The sequence below is a fragment of the Hyla sarda genome, chromosome 10 (genome assembly GCF_029499605.1).
Source record: "Hyla sarda isolate aHylSar1 chromosome 10, aHylSar1.hap1, whole genome shotgun sequence".
Lineage (NCBI taxonomy): Eukaryota > Metazoa > Chordata > Amphibia > Anura > Hylidae > Hyla > Hyla sarda.
Window position 1 is genome coordinate 67,860,413 of NC_079198.1, and position 16,478 is coordinate 67,876,890.

The 16,478-nt window shown below is 41.7% G+C and overlaps 1 protein-coding gene and 1 long non-coding RNA gene across 7 annotated transcripts in view; one reads left to right on the forward strand and one right to left on the reverse strand.

The window, feature by feature from the left end:
* TMEM150B (transmembrane protein 150B) overlaps window positions 1-16,478 on the forward strand; it is a 69,002-nt gene that overhangs the window by 31,037 nt on the left and 21,487 nt on the right. For 3 of the 5 annotated variants that reach the window (XM_056542300.1, XM_056542298.1, XM_056542297.1), the window contains 3 exons: window positions 11,419-11,499; window positions 13,037-13,096; window positions 14,521-14,588. In XM_056542300.1, coding sequence (XP_056398275.1) covers window positions 11,435-11,499; window positions 13,037-13,096; window positions 14,521-14,588 — 193 coding nt within the window. In that variant the 5' untranslated portion in view covers window positions 11,419-11,434. Of the gene's footprint in view, window positions 1-3,481; window positions 3,535-8,705; window positions 8,836-11,418; window positions 11,500-13,036; window positions 13,097-14,520; window positions 14,589-16,478 lie in introns of those variants that run through there. The other 2 variants (XM_056542299.1, XM_056542301.1) reach the window with 2 other exon arrangements.
* LOC130293509 (uncharacterized) lies at window positions 4,021-6,069 on the reverse strand. 2 transcript variants are annotated; one of them, XR_008848229.1, is made up of 4 exons: window positions 5,899-6,069; window positions 5,581-5,757; window positions 5,212-5,327; window positions 4,021-5,125 (listed from the first exon to the last, which is right to left on the reverse strand). It is a non-coding gene; the product is annotated as an uncharacterized LOC130293509 (long non-coding RNA). The 2 variants fall into 2 exon arrangements; XR_008848228.1 differs by lacking the exon at window positions 5,899-6,069 and having other exon boundaries at window positions 5,581-5,823.

A 16,478-nucleotide genomic window follows, 5' to 3' on the forward strand; every position in this document is an offset into this window, starting at 1 on the left:
ACACAACTTCCTCTGAAGCATACAGCAGCTGATAAGTACTGAACGTCTTAAGATGACATCTGGCAATAACCAGAAACGTAGTATGGAGTGTATGGTCCTACGTTGACTACCAGATAATAATTCAAACATCCAGCATGAAAAATCAACAAGGAGACTAGTGCACCGGATCTGCCTAAGCCTTAGGCACATCCGGAGCACTAGTCTCCTTTCTTGTTGATGACATCTGGCACCAGTTGATTTGAAAGCATTTGTTTTCTACCGAGGTACCTCTTAAAGGGGTATTCCGGTGGGAAATTTTTTTTTTAATCAACTGGTGCCAGAAAGTTAAACAGATTTGTAAATGACTTCTATTAAAAAATCTTTACCCTTCCAGTACTTTTTAGCAGATGCATGCTACAGAGGAAATTCTTTTTTGTCTTGTCCACAGTGCTCTCTGCTGACACCTGATGCCCGTATCAGGAACTGTCCAGAGCAGGAGAAAATCCCCATTGCAAACCTATGCTGCTCTGGACAGTTCCTGACACGGACAGAGGTGTCAGCAGAGAGCACTGCGGACCAGACAAAAAAGAAATTCAAAAAGAAAATAATTTCCTCTGTAGCATACAGTACTGGAAGGGTAAAGATTTTTTAATAGAAGTCATTTACAAATCTGTTTAACTTTCTGGCACCAGTTGATTAAAAAAAAATGTTTTCCACCGGAGTACCCCATTAAGATATACGAAATGGGACAAAGGTGCCTGAGGGCCCTCTCAGGTACTAAAGCCCCTGTGCATTTGCTACTTCTGAACACCTATAGTAATGCCCCTGCACATTGGTTATTAAAGGGGTACTCGGCCCCTAGATATCTTATCCCCTATCTAAAGGATAGGGGATAAGATGTCTGATTGTGGGGTCCCGCCGATGGGAACCCACGCGATCTCTCCTGCAGCACCCCCGTCATTTGGTGCACGGAACGAGCTTCGCTCCATGCCTGTTGACTGACGAAGCAGTGGCTGGAGGATCTTGACATAACGGCCCCGACCCTCATGACAACACACCCCGCCCCCTTAATGCAAGTCTATGGGAGGGGGCGTGATGTTGCATTGAGGGGGCGGGATGTAACGTTGCTATCCTACGCCCCCTGCATCGCCAGTCATCAGGCACGGAGCAAAGCTTGCTCCGTGCACCAGATGACAGGGGGTGCTGCAGGAGACATTGCAGGGGTTCCCAGTGGCAGGACCCCCGCAATCAGAAATCTTATCCCCTATCCTTTGGATAGGGGATAAGATGTCTAGGGGTAGAGTACCCCTTTAAGGCTTGAAATTACACAGTTGAGAATTTCACCGCATTTTACTGGAAAACCTCAGCAAATGATGGACTATTCATAGGGTTCATGGACAATCTCCAATCAGTAGAACAACAGGACTCCAGTACCTCTAATGTTTATTTTGCCACTGCAGTGTGTCCACAATTGCCACTGTGAATAGAAAAACAATGAAGAAATGTTTACTGGCTGCAATGTTGCTTTCTACTGATCTTTGGGGTCCCAGGGTCTAGCCCCAGCAGCTGCATATTGATGGTATGTAATTTTATATACAAGGGTAAAGTTTTACTGTGAAGAGTGCACACCACAGGATCAATATTCATATAATTAACATGTTTTATTTTATTAGATATCAAATACATATGAAAAAAGACAGAAAGAGCTAAAAACAATTAAAAGGCTCTTAATTGAGCCACCTCTACAACATGGGAGAGGGGCCATGAACCCCCTTCTCACCAAAGTCCCGTCCCTCTATAATACAATGCAATGGCTCAAGCAGTGGTGCTAACTAATGAGATAATACACATGCAACATCAAACTATGTCACCGAATAAATTATCCTGAATATAATGAAAAGGAAAATACGATGTACAAAGAGAAGGTATATAAATGCATATCACCAGTGCACAGCGACCACAGAACAAAGGAGCCAAAAGGATAGAGAGCGGGACGGGACCCCTAAAGCCCCACGCGTTCCGTCACCGTTTGTGACTTCCTCAGGGGTGTTGTAGTCTACCTGCCCTCAGGGTCTTTTATATCAGCATAATATATTAAATAATACCTGTCAGGTGAGGCCATTGAGGGTCAACCACGCTGTGTGTAGTGGAGCCGGCGTGGACTTCCGCCTCCGCCACCCACTTCCGCTACGCGTGCGTCATGAGTACAGACCATGTGACCAGCAAGTGGTCACATGATCTCCTCTATTAGATGTATGCTGTCAAGCGCAGTAATGCCGTATCCAGGAATAAGGGCGTCTCACGTGACCAAGGTCACGTGAGACGTCATGTGATCACATGTTGTTAAAGTTTTTTTGTACCTTAGCGCATGCGCACCCTTTATGTCAGGACACCAGGTAAATACATAGCAATGTATATTGACACAGTGGAACTCAATAATAGAATAGTATTGTGCATGCCATGATGGTGAATAAATTAGACCGTAACATGATAGACATTATATATAAAAAAGTAAATAAAATATATGTAGAAATATAAATGTGTATGATTGAAAATAAATAATATATATATATATATATGGATGGAATGTGAAAAGTAAAAAAATATATATATTATTAATGAGTGATAAAACACAATATATATGTATGTATGGGGGGCAAAGTATATTATATATATGTATTAAAAAAATATATATAGAAGAAATAAGAAATGACTAGTGTGTGTGTAATTTATTGAAAAGTGTATAAATAATGAAGTGAGTAGGCAAATAACCAATGTGTGGTCATCCGTTTGAATAAGTGCAAAATCTCTAGGTAATAATGCAAAGAGTAAATGAAAAATAAATAAATATAATAATATAGAAATATATAAATATAAAATACCCAAAATAATAATAAAAATTAAAAAGAATGTGCAAATGATTATATCAATATGATGTCTATCTGATCCCAATCATAGAGAAATAGCAATTGTAAGAAGATCTTCGTCCAATATATAATCCCACCATATATGCAGAATCAATAATATACGAGATATATACCTGCTGTATCATACCTGGTGTCCCGAGCGGGTAAAAGATGGCCCAATATCCCCTTATTCAAAACAGCCTGTGTAACCCTCAAGGGCCTCCCGACCAGGTCCATGTTAAATAAACTAGTATTAAGATACTACATAAAGCATTAGTGTTCAAAATTTAATGATCATCCAAATTTAATGGTCATCCAGACTGGGCAAGTGGCATCCTCTTCTTAATTAAGTCAATGCAGTCCAGGGTCTCCAAAATGGAGTCCACATCCATAAATGTTCTCGTAGTGTGTGTGGGAGAATGGCTACAAAAAAGTCCATCAATCCCAAAATTTCCCAAATTAGATCATCCTAGGGGGGACCAGTAGCAGTCAATAGGGTCCAAATCCAGGCTGGAAAATCCATTATCCAAGAGTGTCAAGCTGCCACAAGTATGTCCAAATATTCTCATACGTTCTTCTTTTTATCATCTTCCTAGACTCCACATTGCACCCGCCATTAGGGACTCAACAATTCTTGGAACAACACGAGGTAAGTACAATAACTCAGGATCAACTTAATCTGGAAAAGTGATGCAAAAACCATTAGTATAGTACAACTAATCACTCCGACAAGATGCCCCCATGTCTGAACAAGCCCACCCGGTGTAAGTGAATGTGTGTGTGTGTGTGTGTGTGTGTGTAACCATACCTGCTGTGCGTGTGGTGACTATGCCCCCTATGTGTGGTGGAGTGACTGTTATATAAGTGGTCATGTGCTGGCTGACCATATAGTGTGATCAATGTGTGATAGTGAATGAAATGTGAATGTGTGAATTAGGTGTGGCCCAAGCATGACCCAGGGACTAATGTCCTCCCTGATCTCCATGAATGGTGCGGTGCCCCCTCCCCCGCCCCCCCCCCCCCCCCCCCCACAAAAAACCCCTCCCCAACACACAAAAAGCCACTAACCCCCCTCCTCTAAAACAACCTCCCCAAACCAACCCACTACACTGCAAACCCATACTTGCCTGTTGAGAATGAGTGACATGTAAACTTGATATCACTTTAAGTCATCCCTACTGGAAAGTGCCTGAATGATCGTCGACCTGAAACATAAAAGTGTACAATCTCTCCAAAGGATCTATGCATGAGTGTCCGTAAAAACGCACACCCATACCACATAATTGGATGTGTGAACACACACATATAACAGAATAGCCACAGTAATGACAGCTCCTCACTCACCCAAAAAGCCAGTAAACAGTAGGTCCTCGTTCATGCCCCAGGGAGACACTGTTCCCAATTCGAAAATCCATTTGGATTCTACTTGTAGTAATCTTTGGGTAATGGGTCCTCCTCTCATATTTGTCATAATTCTTTCCAAGCCGATAACCTGTAAGCCATATGGGCGTCCTCCATGATGTTCCAAAAAGTGGTTTGCCACGGTTGTCAGGGTTTTGAATCTGTCTTTATCTCGACGAGCCAATGCTATGGTGGATAGATGCTTCTGTATTCTTTTTCTAAGCTGTTGTCCTGTTTGTCCCACATATAGTTTACCACAAGGGCAAATGATGGTATATATGACCTGTGATGTTTTACAGTTGATGTAATTTTTTAGATGGTAGCTTTTTCCATTTCGTGGATTGGTAAATACTTGCTTAGGTGTCATAAATTGACAGGCAGTACAATCTCCACACGGATATGATCCATGATGTTTAAAACCCCGGCCTAGAGTTCTTGTGGGTCTCTGAAAGTGGCTCCTTGTTAATAAATCCCTCAAGTTTGGCGCTCTTCTTGAGACCAACATTGGTCTCTCAGGTATCACATTTCTAACCTGGTTATCTGATAGCAAAATGTTCCAGTTCTCACCTAATATCTTCCTGATGTCCTGCCACTGGTTGTTATATGTGGCCACAAATCTTATAGTGTTATCCTCCAGTCTTTTAGAAGTCCCCTCAAGGAGTGCTCTTCTCTCAATGCCATTAGCCCTTTGGTAGGCCTGGGATATAATACTTTTCGGGTATCCCCTCTTTTTGAATCTGTTAGTAAGGTCCAAAGCCTGTACTTTGAAATCTTGGGGTCGGCTACAGTTTCTTCTCACACGCAGAAATTGTCCGGTAGGGATCCCCCTCAAGGTGTGTCTAGGGTGAAAAGAGGAGTAATGCAGCAAACTATTGGTAGCTGTGCTCTTCCGGTATAGATTAGTCTCTAAATGCCCGTTGCTCACCTCTATTCGAAGATCCAGAAATTCCACTGCCCAAGGGGAGATAGTGTGCGTCAGTCTTACATTGACGTTGTTCTGATTAAGAAAAGAAATAAATTCCAAACATTCTTCCTGTGTACCTGTCCAAAGAAACAAAATATCATCTATGAACCTAAACCATTTGAGTACATGATGAAAATAGGGCGATGGGTACACGTGTGTCCCCTCCCACCAACCCATAAAGAGGTTGGCATAGGAGGGGGCACAACGTGCGCCCATCGCCGTGCCTGATATCTGTAAAAAAAATTTGTTGTCAAAGGTAAAGAAATTATGATGTAGAACAAAATCCAGAAGCGTGATCAAAAAAGAATCAAACTGTATGTCCCGGTTTACCTGTTGTTCCAAGTAGTATGTAATTGCACAGATGCCATCTTGGTGTCCGATATTGGAGTACAGTGATTCTACGTCACATGTAACTAATAATGTTCCTTTCGGGATTTGTATGTCCTTAATCATTTGCATCAGGTGTAGAGAATCTCTCAAATATGATGGTAGTGCTGTTACCAGGGGCTGCAGAGAAAAATCAATGTAGGTAGTAGCTCTTTCACATAGGCTTCCTATCCCTGAAATAATTGGTCTTCCAGGTGGATTTTCCCTGTTTTTGTGTACCTTAGGGAGCATATAGAATGTTGCAATACGTGGCTCTTTTACCTGCAGGTATTCAAGTTCCTTTTTAGATATTACTCCGTATTCCAGGGCTGAGTCAAGAATGTGTGTGAACCTCCTTTGGAAGTAGTCCGTTGGGTCTGATGGTAATTGTTGATAATAGTTCCGGTCATTCAGCTGTCTCAATGCCTCACAAATATATTTGTCTAAGGGCCACAGGACAACGTTTCCGCCTTTATCAGCTTCCTTAATCAGGAAGTCCTTGTTATTCTTCAGATCATTTATCGCTTGCTGTTCCTCTCTGGTCAAGTTCCTCCCTGAAACACAATTATTGGGTAGTTTACATACTGCTTCCATGATCGTCTGGAAAAACACCTGGACAGTAGGGAACAGAGAGAAAGGGGGGGCTGTTCTAGAAGGTTTAGTGCAGGGGCAGCGACTTCCGGATTGTGTACCTGTTTGGTTCTCCTCCAAAAGGTCCATGAGGTCACGCAATATCTCTCGATCATCTCGTTCCAGACTTGACGACATCATAGGCTTATCATGTAGCAGCTTCAATACTATTTTTCTGCAAAACAAATAGGTATCCTTAATGAAATCAAATTTGTCCAGTTTCCTCATTGGTGAGAAAGTTAGTCCTCTACTCAATACTGACATTTCTGAATCGGTGAGTCTATGTGAAGAAAGATTCAGAATCTGTAATTGTTCTTGTTGGTCCTGGTCCCCCTGAACATCAAAGCCCCCATCCCCTTCCACTGCTGCCGCCACCCCCGTAGTGCTTATTGCATCTATCTGTATTTCTTGCGGTAGGTGGAGGTGGGTGCCCGATGTCGGGGTGCTCTTTTTTTGGGGTTTACGTTTCCCCCTTCGGGTCCTCCGTCTGTGTCGCTTGCCTCTGTTGATAAAAAATCACTACTACTCGCCTCCCTATTCAAATCTCCCTGTTCTACAATGTTACTGTTCGCTGCATTACTCCTTTTCCAATATCTACGATTGCCTCTATGTTGCCATCTATAGACATCCTGTCGATCATAGTCTCCACGATCTCTGCTGAACTTACTTCTCTTCCCCTCCATGATCTCTTTCTCAAATTTGTCCATCATACTCCTGAGCTTCTCCTGAAATGGTAATACCAATTTCTCTTTATCCCAGGTCAAAAGTTGCATCTCCAATTCAATTAGTTTCTCCTTGATGTTTTTCAACAACTCTCTATCATGTTTAATAAGCATCTCAATGATAATTACGGAGCATCTAGCCAATCCTGATTCCCATATGGTTTTGAATTCGGGGGTTACTTCCCACGCTGGGAAAATCTGCACCCTGAGCCCCCTAGGGTAAATCCCTAGTCGAACATACTCTTCTAGACTTTTAATATTCCACCATAGACGTGTGATATGTTTCTGTGTCTCAATAATATCTCGACTTAATTGGGCAAAATCCTTGTCCATAGCTTTATCTGGATCCACACTGAAGACTGAGCCAACTTGGCTACTCCATAATGCCTCCCTGGCCTCCATGTTAACAAATCTGAGTTGTGTAGAGAAAACACACACCACAACAACACGATGAAGGACTATTGCCACTATGCCTCAAACCAATTTGGTAATAATAAACCAAAACAATAAACGGGAGCTCCTTCCCTAGAAAAAGGTGGATAAAAGATCCACCAAAAAAACTCTTAGAAATCAATGCAAAAATAGGGGGGCTCACCAATTCATACAGTGGGTGCTACTACTCAGTAAGCAAAGAGCTTTCTATACAAGGGTAAAGTTTTACTGTGAAGAGTGCACACCACAGGATCAATATTCATATAATTAACATGTTTTATTTTATTAGATATCAAATACATATGAAAAAAGACAGAAAGAGCTAAAAACAATTAAAAGGCTCTTAATTGAGCCACCTCTACAACATGGGAGAGGGGCCATGAACCCCCTTCTCACCAAAGTCCCGTCCCTCTATAATACAATGCAATGGCTCAAGCAGTGGTGCTAACTAATGAGATAATACACATGCAACATCAAACTATGTCACCGAATAAATTATCCTGAATATAATGAAAAGGAAAATACGATGTACAAAGAGAAGGTATATAAATGCATATCACCAGTGCACAGCGACCACAGAACAAAGGAGCCAAAAGGATAGAGAGCGGGACGGGACCCCTAAAGCCCCACGCGTTCCGTCACCGTTTGTGACTTCCTCAGGGGTGTTGTAGTCTACCTGCCCTCAGGGTCTTTTATATCAGCATAATATATTAAATAATACCTGTCAGGTGAGGCCATTGAGGGTCAACCACGCTGTGTGTAGTGGAGCCGGCGTGGACTTCCGCCTCCGCCACCCACTTCCGCTACGCGTGCGTCATGAGTACAGACCATGTGACCAGCAAGTGGTCACATGATCTCCTCTATTAGATGTATGCTGTCAAGCGCAGTAATGCCGTATCCAGGAATAAGGGCGTCTCACGTGACCAAGGTCACGTGAGACGTCATGTGATCACATGTTGTTAAAGTTTTTTTGTACCTTAGCGCATGCGCACCCTTTATGTCAGGACACCAGGTAAATACATAGCAATGCTTGCTCCGTGCACCAGATGACAGGGGGTGCTGCAGGAGACATTGCAGGGGTTCCCAGTGGCAGGACCCCCGCAATCAGAAATCTTATCCCCTATCCTTTGGATAGGGGATAAGATGTCTAGGGGTAGAGTACCCCTTTAAGGCTTGAAATTACACAGTTGAGAATTTCACCGCATTTTACTGGAAAACCTCAGCAAATGATGGACTATTCATAGGGTTCATGGACAATCTCCAATCAGTAGAACAACAGGACTCCAGTACCTCTAATGTTTATTTTGCCACTGCAGTGTGTCCACAATTGCCACTGTGAATAGAAAAACAATGAAGAAATGTTTACTGGCTGCAATGTTGCTTTCTACTGATCTTTGGGGTCCCAGGGTCTAGCCCCAGCAGCTGCATATTGATGGTATGTAATTTTATACAGGATATACATTAGTTATGCAGGTTTCTCAGAAATCTGAGGAAAACGTCCCATATGTGCTATTACACAGCTTTATTAGTTGTCATTCAGCTGTTTATTACACTGACCTCTAAGCACATTTTGTTCTTATCAGAGAAAGTATGTAATTCTTTCCAATCTGATGACAGTGGTCTATGCTGCAATCTCTGTCCGTATCAGGAACTGTCCAGAGCAAGACAGGTTTTCTATTGGGATTTGTCAGTGCTCTAGATAGTACCTGACATGGACAGAGGTGTCAGCAGAGAGGACTGTGGTCAGACTGGAAATAACTGCACAACTTCCTCTGAAGCATACAGCAGCTGATAAGTACTGGAAGGATTAAGATTTTTAAATAGAAGCAATTTACAGATCTGTATATTCTGCCACCAGATGATTTAAAAATCTTTAGTTTTCTCCGGAGTACCCCTTTAAGAAATGTTGTAAGGGAGTATAAGTGATTCCTTTAAAAAAAATTATTGTATGCTAGGGTTACCTAAAAGATTGTAAAAATATATTTATTTTGGGTTGTGTGTCTTGTAAACTAAAATGCAAAAATTGTTCCCCACATCCTACACAACCATTATATATATCAAGTACACAAGTGCAAGCTGCTGCAGCTGAACTACAAGTACAGACAAAAGAATTACAGTAGCACACTGCTACAGATAAGATATATGTGTAATATAACACTTTTTTCATTGTAATACTGCCATAGAGAAAAAAAAGAGGTTCTTAGAGGTTCTTGGTTCGTGCCCTCCAACCATTCCACTGGGTATAGGGAATAGTAGGGAATAGCTGGATCTTACATGCCCAGAAATTGTAGGCTTAGGGCTAGCCCAAGAGAGGCATATCTATAATGTAGGGTCCATCCCAAATGAGGTTACCTTATCATGGTGGGATGGTACACACTTTTTGGCCAAATGGTAAGAACCTCTATTTTTCTCTTTAGCTGTGTTGCAACGAAAGAAAGTGTTATATTACACATATTTCTTAGCGATAGCAGTGTGCTGCTGTAATTCTTTTGTTTGTATTTGGGGTGTGTGTCTTGGCCACACTTGGAACCTGTGCCCCACAGGGATCACAGAGAACTCTCCTGAAGGTATCACAGGTTTTTTTTTTCCTGTCCCTGTAGTAGGACAGAAATGCTGATCCTGGTGTCTATTTTGGGTTTATACCTTCATTTTAGGTTGAAAGCAGTTGCCTGAGAGCACTGTCAATATTATATGAGTAGTGTTGTACTGCAACAACCACTACTGACAATGAATTTTGGGAGACAATGGGGGAGATTTATGAAAACATGTGTAGAGGAAGAGTGGTGCAGTTGCCCATAGCAACCAATCAGTGTACTTATTTCATTTTTCACAGGTCTCTTTAAAAATGAAAGAAGCAATCTAATTGGTTGCCATGGGCAACTGCACCATTCTTCCTCTGCACAGTTTTTTCATAAATCTCCCCCAATATGTTTTGGGAGCTATGAGAATGGAGAATGATAGGAGGCCTGGACAGTGAGAGTCAACAGAACTGCAGCAGTGCTTGAGAGAGATCTACAGTAATTGAACCGTTTAATGAGACTCACGAGTAGGCATGTGCAGGAACGCTGGAATTAAAAGCCTGGCCAGTACAAGGGGGTCCTGTAAAAATGAATCAAGAGGATGCAGAACCTCTTAGCTGACCCTGTGCCACATCAACAGATGTGATGCCCAATTCTTAGCTCTAAAGAGTAAAGTGTGAGAGGATTCCCCTTCCCACAGAGCACTTACTGATGAGCACAGGCATGAGTTACTGGTAGTAGCCAAGACGTGTTATGAGTCAGTAGTAGCCTAATGTATTTATAGGTCATCATTACTTTAGGCAAAGAAAGGAAGATTGGGGAGAGCTGTGGGAGCTGGAGAGAGAGAGGATTTAAAGGATTATTCCAGGAAAAAACTTTTTTTTATATCAACTGGCTCCAGAAAGTTAAACAGATTTGTAATGTACATCTATTAAAAAATCTTAATCCTTCCAATAATTATCAGCAGCTGAAGTTGAGTTGTTCTTTTCTGTCTGGCAACAGTGCTCTCTGCTGACATCTCTGCTTGTCTCTGGAACTACACAGAGTAGAAGAGGTTTGCTATGGGGATTTGCTTCTACTCTGGACAGTTCTTGAGACAGGTGTCATCAGAGAGGACTTAGACAGAAAAGAACAATTCAACTTCAGCAACTCATAAATACTGAAAGGATTAAGATTTTTTAATAGAAGTCATTTACAAATCTGTTTAGCTTTCTGGAGCCAGTTGATATATAAAAAAAAGTTTTTTCCTGGATAACCCCTTTAACAGCTGATTCATGTTGTCTTTCTTTTTTATCAAATATATTTTATCAAAGTAATTTATTTTTCTAAACTCTTGGACAACCTCTTCAGGTTTTTGAGATTTCTTTGTCATCTTACAATGCACATAGACTGTACTAGATCAGTGTATATTGCATGCAGTCTATTAGTCAATCTGTATGCAGATACTTTTATATGTGATGATAAAATTAACTCCTAATTATCTCTTTTTCCATTTTTAGTTTTCTTGTTGTTGACATGTGGGCCTGGGCTCTCTTACCGATATTCCTAACAATATGGGGCACAGTTGGAATATGGATTGTGTAAGTTGAATTACAGTAAAGTTTATCTTTTATCTGGACACTGCACCTTTTGGTTTTTTTTTTTTCTGTGGATTTATTGTCCTCCAGACTTTATGTGTTCCACATTTTCCATCATAGAGTTCTAGGCAATCTATAGAATGCCCAAAATGTTTTGTATTTTACACATTTCCTACTATTTTTATGTGATGCCAACAGGCAAACTTGCAAAGTGTAAAATATCACCTCCGGTGATGCTGCCAGTGACATTTTTATTGTCATGTCATTCACGAGTCTTTGGTAATGCAAAAAGATGGCATAAAGTGTAAAATACTTCCACCAGTAATGTTTTGAGGCAATAATGGCCAGGTATAAAGTGAAGCCCTACTCTGACCTGAACCCTCTCTCCCTGCCTACTTGGAGAACTTGATTTGATAAAAACAACCCCTACCCCTGACACAATCCCTCCCTAACCTAGGGACTAGAGAACACAGGCTGGGTCAGTACCTGGAGGTTGCAAGGTGGTAGAGATAACATGCAGAGGCCCTAGGTAGTCAGGAGTCAATAAAAGCCTTTTTGCAACATATTTCTTCTTAAATTTTCATAAACATCTCTTTTAATAAAGGCCATTTTATGACCTAAATAGTGATTATAATTCTATACAGTGCCTAAGGAAAGCATTGTCAAATAAAACCAGCCATTTCATTCTTTATACCAAAAGCCACATTGCATTCTATACAATACTTGCATTTTACACTTTGCCTTTTATACACTTTTTGTGTTTAAAGGAAATATTCAGCCATTACAACTTATCCACAGGATAGGGGATAAGTGTCTGATTGCGGGACCCCCTGTGATCTCCTGTATGGGGCCCTGGCTCTCCCATGCAGGAGACATGCTGGCTGCAGCATGACGCCGCGGCCAACACGCCTTCTACATGTAGTTCTATGGGAGAGGTGGGGAGGCAGCATTCGTGCCTCCCCATCTCTCCCATAGAGCTGTATGGGGAGGGGGTGTAGTGTCGACCTCAGTGGGGTCGACGCTATGTGCATTAGCCGCTCTCACAGAGCGGTAATGCCAGATCACGGAGGGTCCCAGCGGTTAAACCCCCCGTGATCAAACACTTATCCCCTATCCTATATATAGAGTATAAGTTGTTATGGCTACAGTTGTCCTTTAACATCTCCCATTACATCTCGGTATGTGTCTGGTTTACAACAAGTTTTGGAAGCATACATCTGTAACTCTGGAAATGAAGGGAATTTGGAGTTCTATATCAGAAAAATAGCAGCTTGAAAGAGGTATATTTAGAATCAGCCCAGCATTCTGTGGTTTTTGCTTTTATTTCTTTCTACCATAATACTGTAGATTTCTTGAGACCAACTTAGAAGTTTTCTACATAAATGAAGTAAGGCTGCTAAAAAAAATCTAAAGTGTTTGGCCTCTAGTTCTGTAAGTCTTGTGGGTCCTGGTATGTGGACATTTGCATGGCTTCCTATTTAATATCAATCCACATTAGACTCTTACTGTTCTAACTTCTCATGTTTTCTTCTTTCTCTAGGTATATAATAGCTGTGTACAATGGCTCAGTCAGCGTGGGAGAAAGTTTTCCTTTTATCAGGTGATTATATATAAACTTACACACAATACATTTAGTATCAGGGGCATAGATAGAAAACACAGGGTTAAAGTATAATAACAATTTTGTTTCCTCCTTAAAAACGACTTCGATAAAAATTAAACTTACCTAATTACTTGTGTATGAAATACTGCTTGTGAACTACTTAAAAAGTATATACAAGTAAGGGTATGTTCACACTGAGGAATTGGAGAGGAATTTCCACAAGTAATTCTGCTTGCTTATTCCCCTCCAAATCATTCAGCAGTGAAAACCCCCACAGAGTTGTGCAGAATTCTAACAAGGAAGTCTGTTCCGCTTGAAGAAAGAACATGTTCTTTCTTTCAGGCGGAATCAGCATTGTTCTCCCATAGAGATCAATGTTTTTTGTTTTTTTCAGTCAGAAGCATTTCCACACGGAATCCGGGTCATTTTTTATGAATAAAAATACTTGATACTCCTCCTCCGCATGAAACCTGCATTTCCGTGCGGAATTCCGTGCTAATTCCGCGCGATTTCTGCGCCAATTCCACGCGAAATCTCTGTGGGTTCTTGTGGAAAAGTAACAATATTTTGAGGCAGAAAATTTCTGCTTGATTTCCGCTCCAATTCCTCAGTGTGAACATACCCTAAGGGTTGAAATGGAAGTGAAATACTTTGCCCAATTGTGTTGTTTGCCTTCTGAGTGTCAGCCACATAATAAAGTCTTTACCCCATAAGTTCTAGCCACATAGATTGCCTGGTTTGTGCCTAACTTGTGTAGTCTGGTTCTGTGGTCATACTCATTTCAATCTGTACCCTATTTCTTCATAATCTACCTAATATATATATAATCGATAAGTATAAGACTGATCGAATGCAGTATGACTATAGGTTCAGATTGCACACAGCTTGTTTGTAGTCTGTTACCATGGAGACATATCTGCTTTCATAGCATCTGTAGACAAAAATTGTAGGACATTATTAATAAGGAATTTGCAAAGTATATTCATTTTTTATTTTTAGGTTCATTGGAATGATAAGATAATGCTTGCAAGAGTATACAATGGCCCTGATTTATCAATCTGTCTGAGACAGAAACTGGAGTGATTTTCCCAAGCAACCAATCACTGCTCAGCTTTCATTATACCAGAGCTCCCTAAAATATAAAACATGAGCTGTGATTGTTTGCTTGCGAAAATCACTCCAGTTTCTGTCTCAGACAGATTGATAGATCAGGGCCAATGTCTTTAAAGGGTTATTGTTATCTGATAAAGTAATTGCAGCTCACTTGGATATACCATCAATGTATGCTCAGTATAGATCTGCCCATAGGGAATATAGGGGCCTCAGTAGAGATTTATAGATTTGCCATTATTGTTACAAAATATGAAATATGTCTTTAGTTTACTGCCTAATGTGATCTTTTCTTTATTTTTTTTTGGCAGCACTTGTGGGTCCTATCCTCCCCAGAGTTGTATATTTGCCCAAATTCTTAATGTAGGGGCAATGTTGGGTAAGTATTTTTTCAGTGAGTAAATAGCAGCTGCTGAGCATCTAGGATAGAAATTCAAATTTTGTGGCAGACTTACAATAAAATAGTATCTACTGCTGATAGCTTAACATGTATGCATTTTGTATGCATTCGCCTTATTTATCTTTCCTTCCATGATGCTATGGACATTTTAAAGTAGTAGGAAGTAATCTAAAAGTGAAGGAACACTAAACCTTGAAGTGAATGATAAAGGAAAAATTTTTTTGTGATTAAAGGAGATATATTGCACAGAAAAATGTATCGCCTTTGCAAAGGATAGGGGATACGTTTTAGATCGTGGGGGGTCCAACCGCTGGGACCTCCGTGCTCACCCGTACCACGGCTCTCCCCGGGAACAGGGCGTTTGGCTATCTCCGGCTCTCCAATAGATATACATGGAGGGGGGATGTCAGCAGCCGCGTCGTGTGGGGGTCAAAATGCTCAGTTTCCGGGAGAGTCGGGGTCCCATACATGAGATCACGGGGGCTCCCGGCGGTCGGACCTCCTGTGATCTAAAACTTATCTTAACAGTTTACTAACTAAGAAGGGGGCTGGCTTAGCTAGTAAGCTTAGGGGGTGAGGCTTTTTTTTTTTAAACCTATCACATAGAGCAAGCTGTCTGAACTGCAGACATCATGTTATAGAACATGAGGAGCCAAGTAGATATAAAGTTTTATGGGGAACAATTCAATATAATTTTTAGTTTAGTCATAATTTGTAGTTTAAGTCTGAGTTTAGGAGTCTGGTGGGAGGTTCTAATTGAAGATTTTTCTAGCCTTCAGTGAAGGAAAATTTTGATTTTATGAAAGACAGGAGACAAACATTAAGCTTTAACTCTTTCTTTTTACTCCCAGCAGCAAGCAATAAAAAACGATTTACTGAAAGAAAAAATTTAGATAAATTATACAAATGAACATGTAATCAATAGCCAATAGTATGACATCCTATGTCATAAAGGGTCTCCTTAATCATGTGACTTCCTTCTTTCTTGGGAATTTAAGACATCCAAAACCGAACAGAAGAACAGTGGAATAAATTGATTGAAGTTTGATCCTCCAAACATGAAGACAAACTGGTAACTTCACCATATAAATGGAAGCATTCTAGGCTGAAAAGAATAAGAAAATTTACCTCTTCAGGACGCAGAGCATATGGATACGCCCTGCATTCCGAGTCCTTAAGGACACAGGGCGTATCCATACGCCCGTGGGAAATCCGTTTCCCACCGCTAGCCGGTTGGGGACCGGAGCCGGATGCCTGCTGAAATCGTTCAGCAGGCATCGCGGCATATCGCCCAGGGGGGACAATTCAGCCCAGCGATCTGCGGCGGATTCCGGGTCAATCGGGTTTCCAGTGACCCGGTGACCCGGAATTACAGGCTGTTCGGGGCCGTCTCTGATGGCCCCGAACAGCCATAGCCAGCAGGGGTGAGGTGGCACTGGTGCCACCTCACGATCGCCCTGATTCGTTGGCCGGTTTAACGGCCGAGCAATCAGGGCACCTACTGCGGGTGTCACTCCCGCAACCCGCTCCGCCCCTCTTCCGGAGGACGTGATCGGGTGCGGGAAGAGGACCCCGGCAGCTGGGGACCCCGATCCCCGGCATCCCTGTTGGGATCGGGGCCCCAGGAGCGGCGGCGGCGGCGAGGGACTGACATGTATGCGGCGGCGTGGATCAGCAGTTGGAGCTGAGTGACAGCCTCCTGCTGTTGCTTAGCAACAGCTCCCAGCATGTAAAAAGGGCATGCTGGGAGCTGTAGTTATGCACATTTTTTCTATGGAAAAGTGTACCTTCAGGTGTTGTATAACTACAACTCCCAGCTTGCATAGAGGCCATCGCATGTCGATGTCAGCATCGACATACGATGCTTTT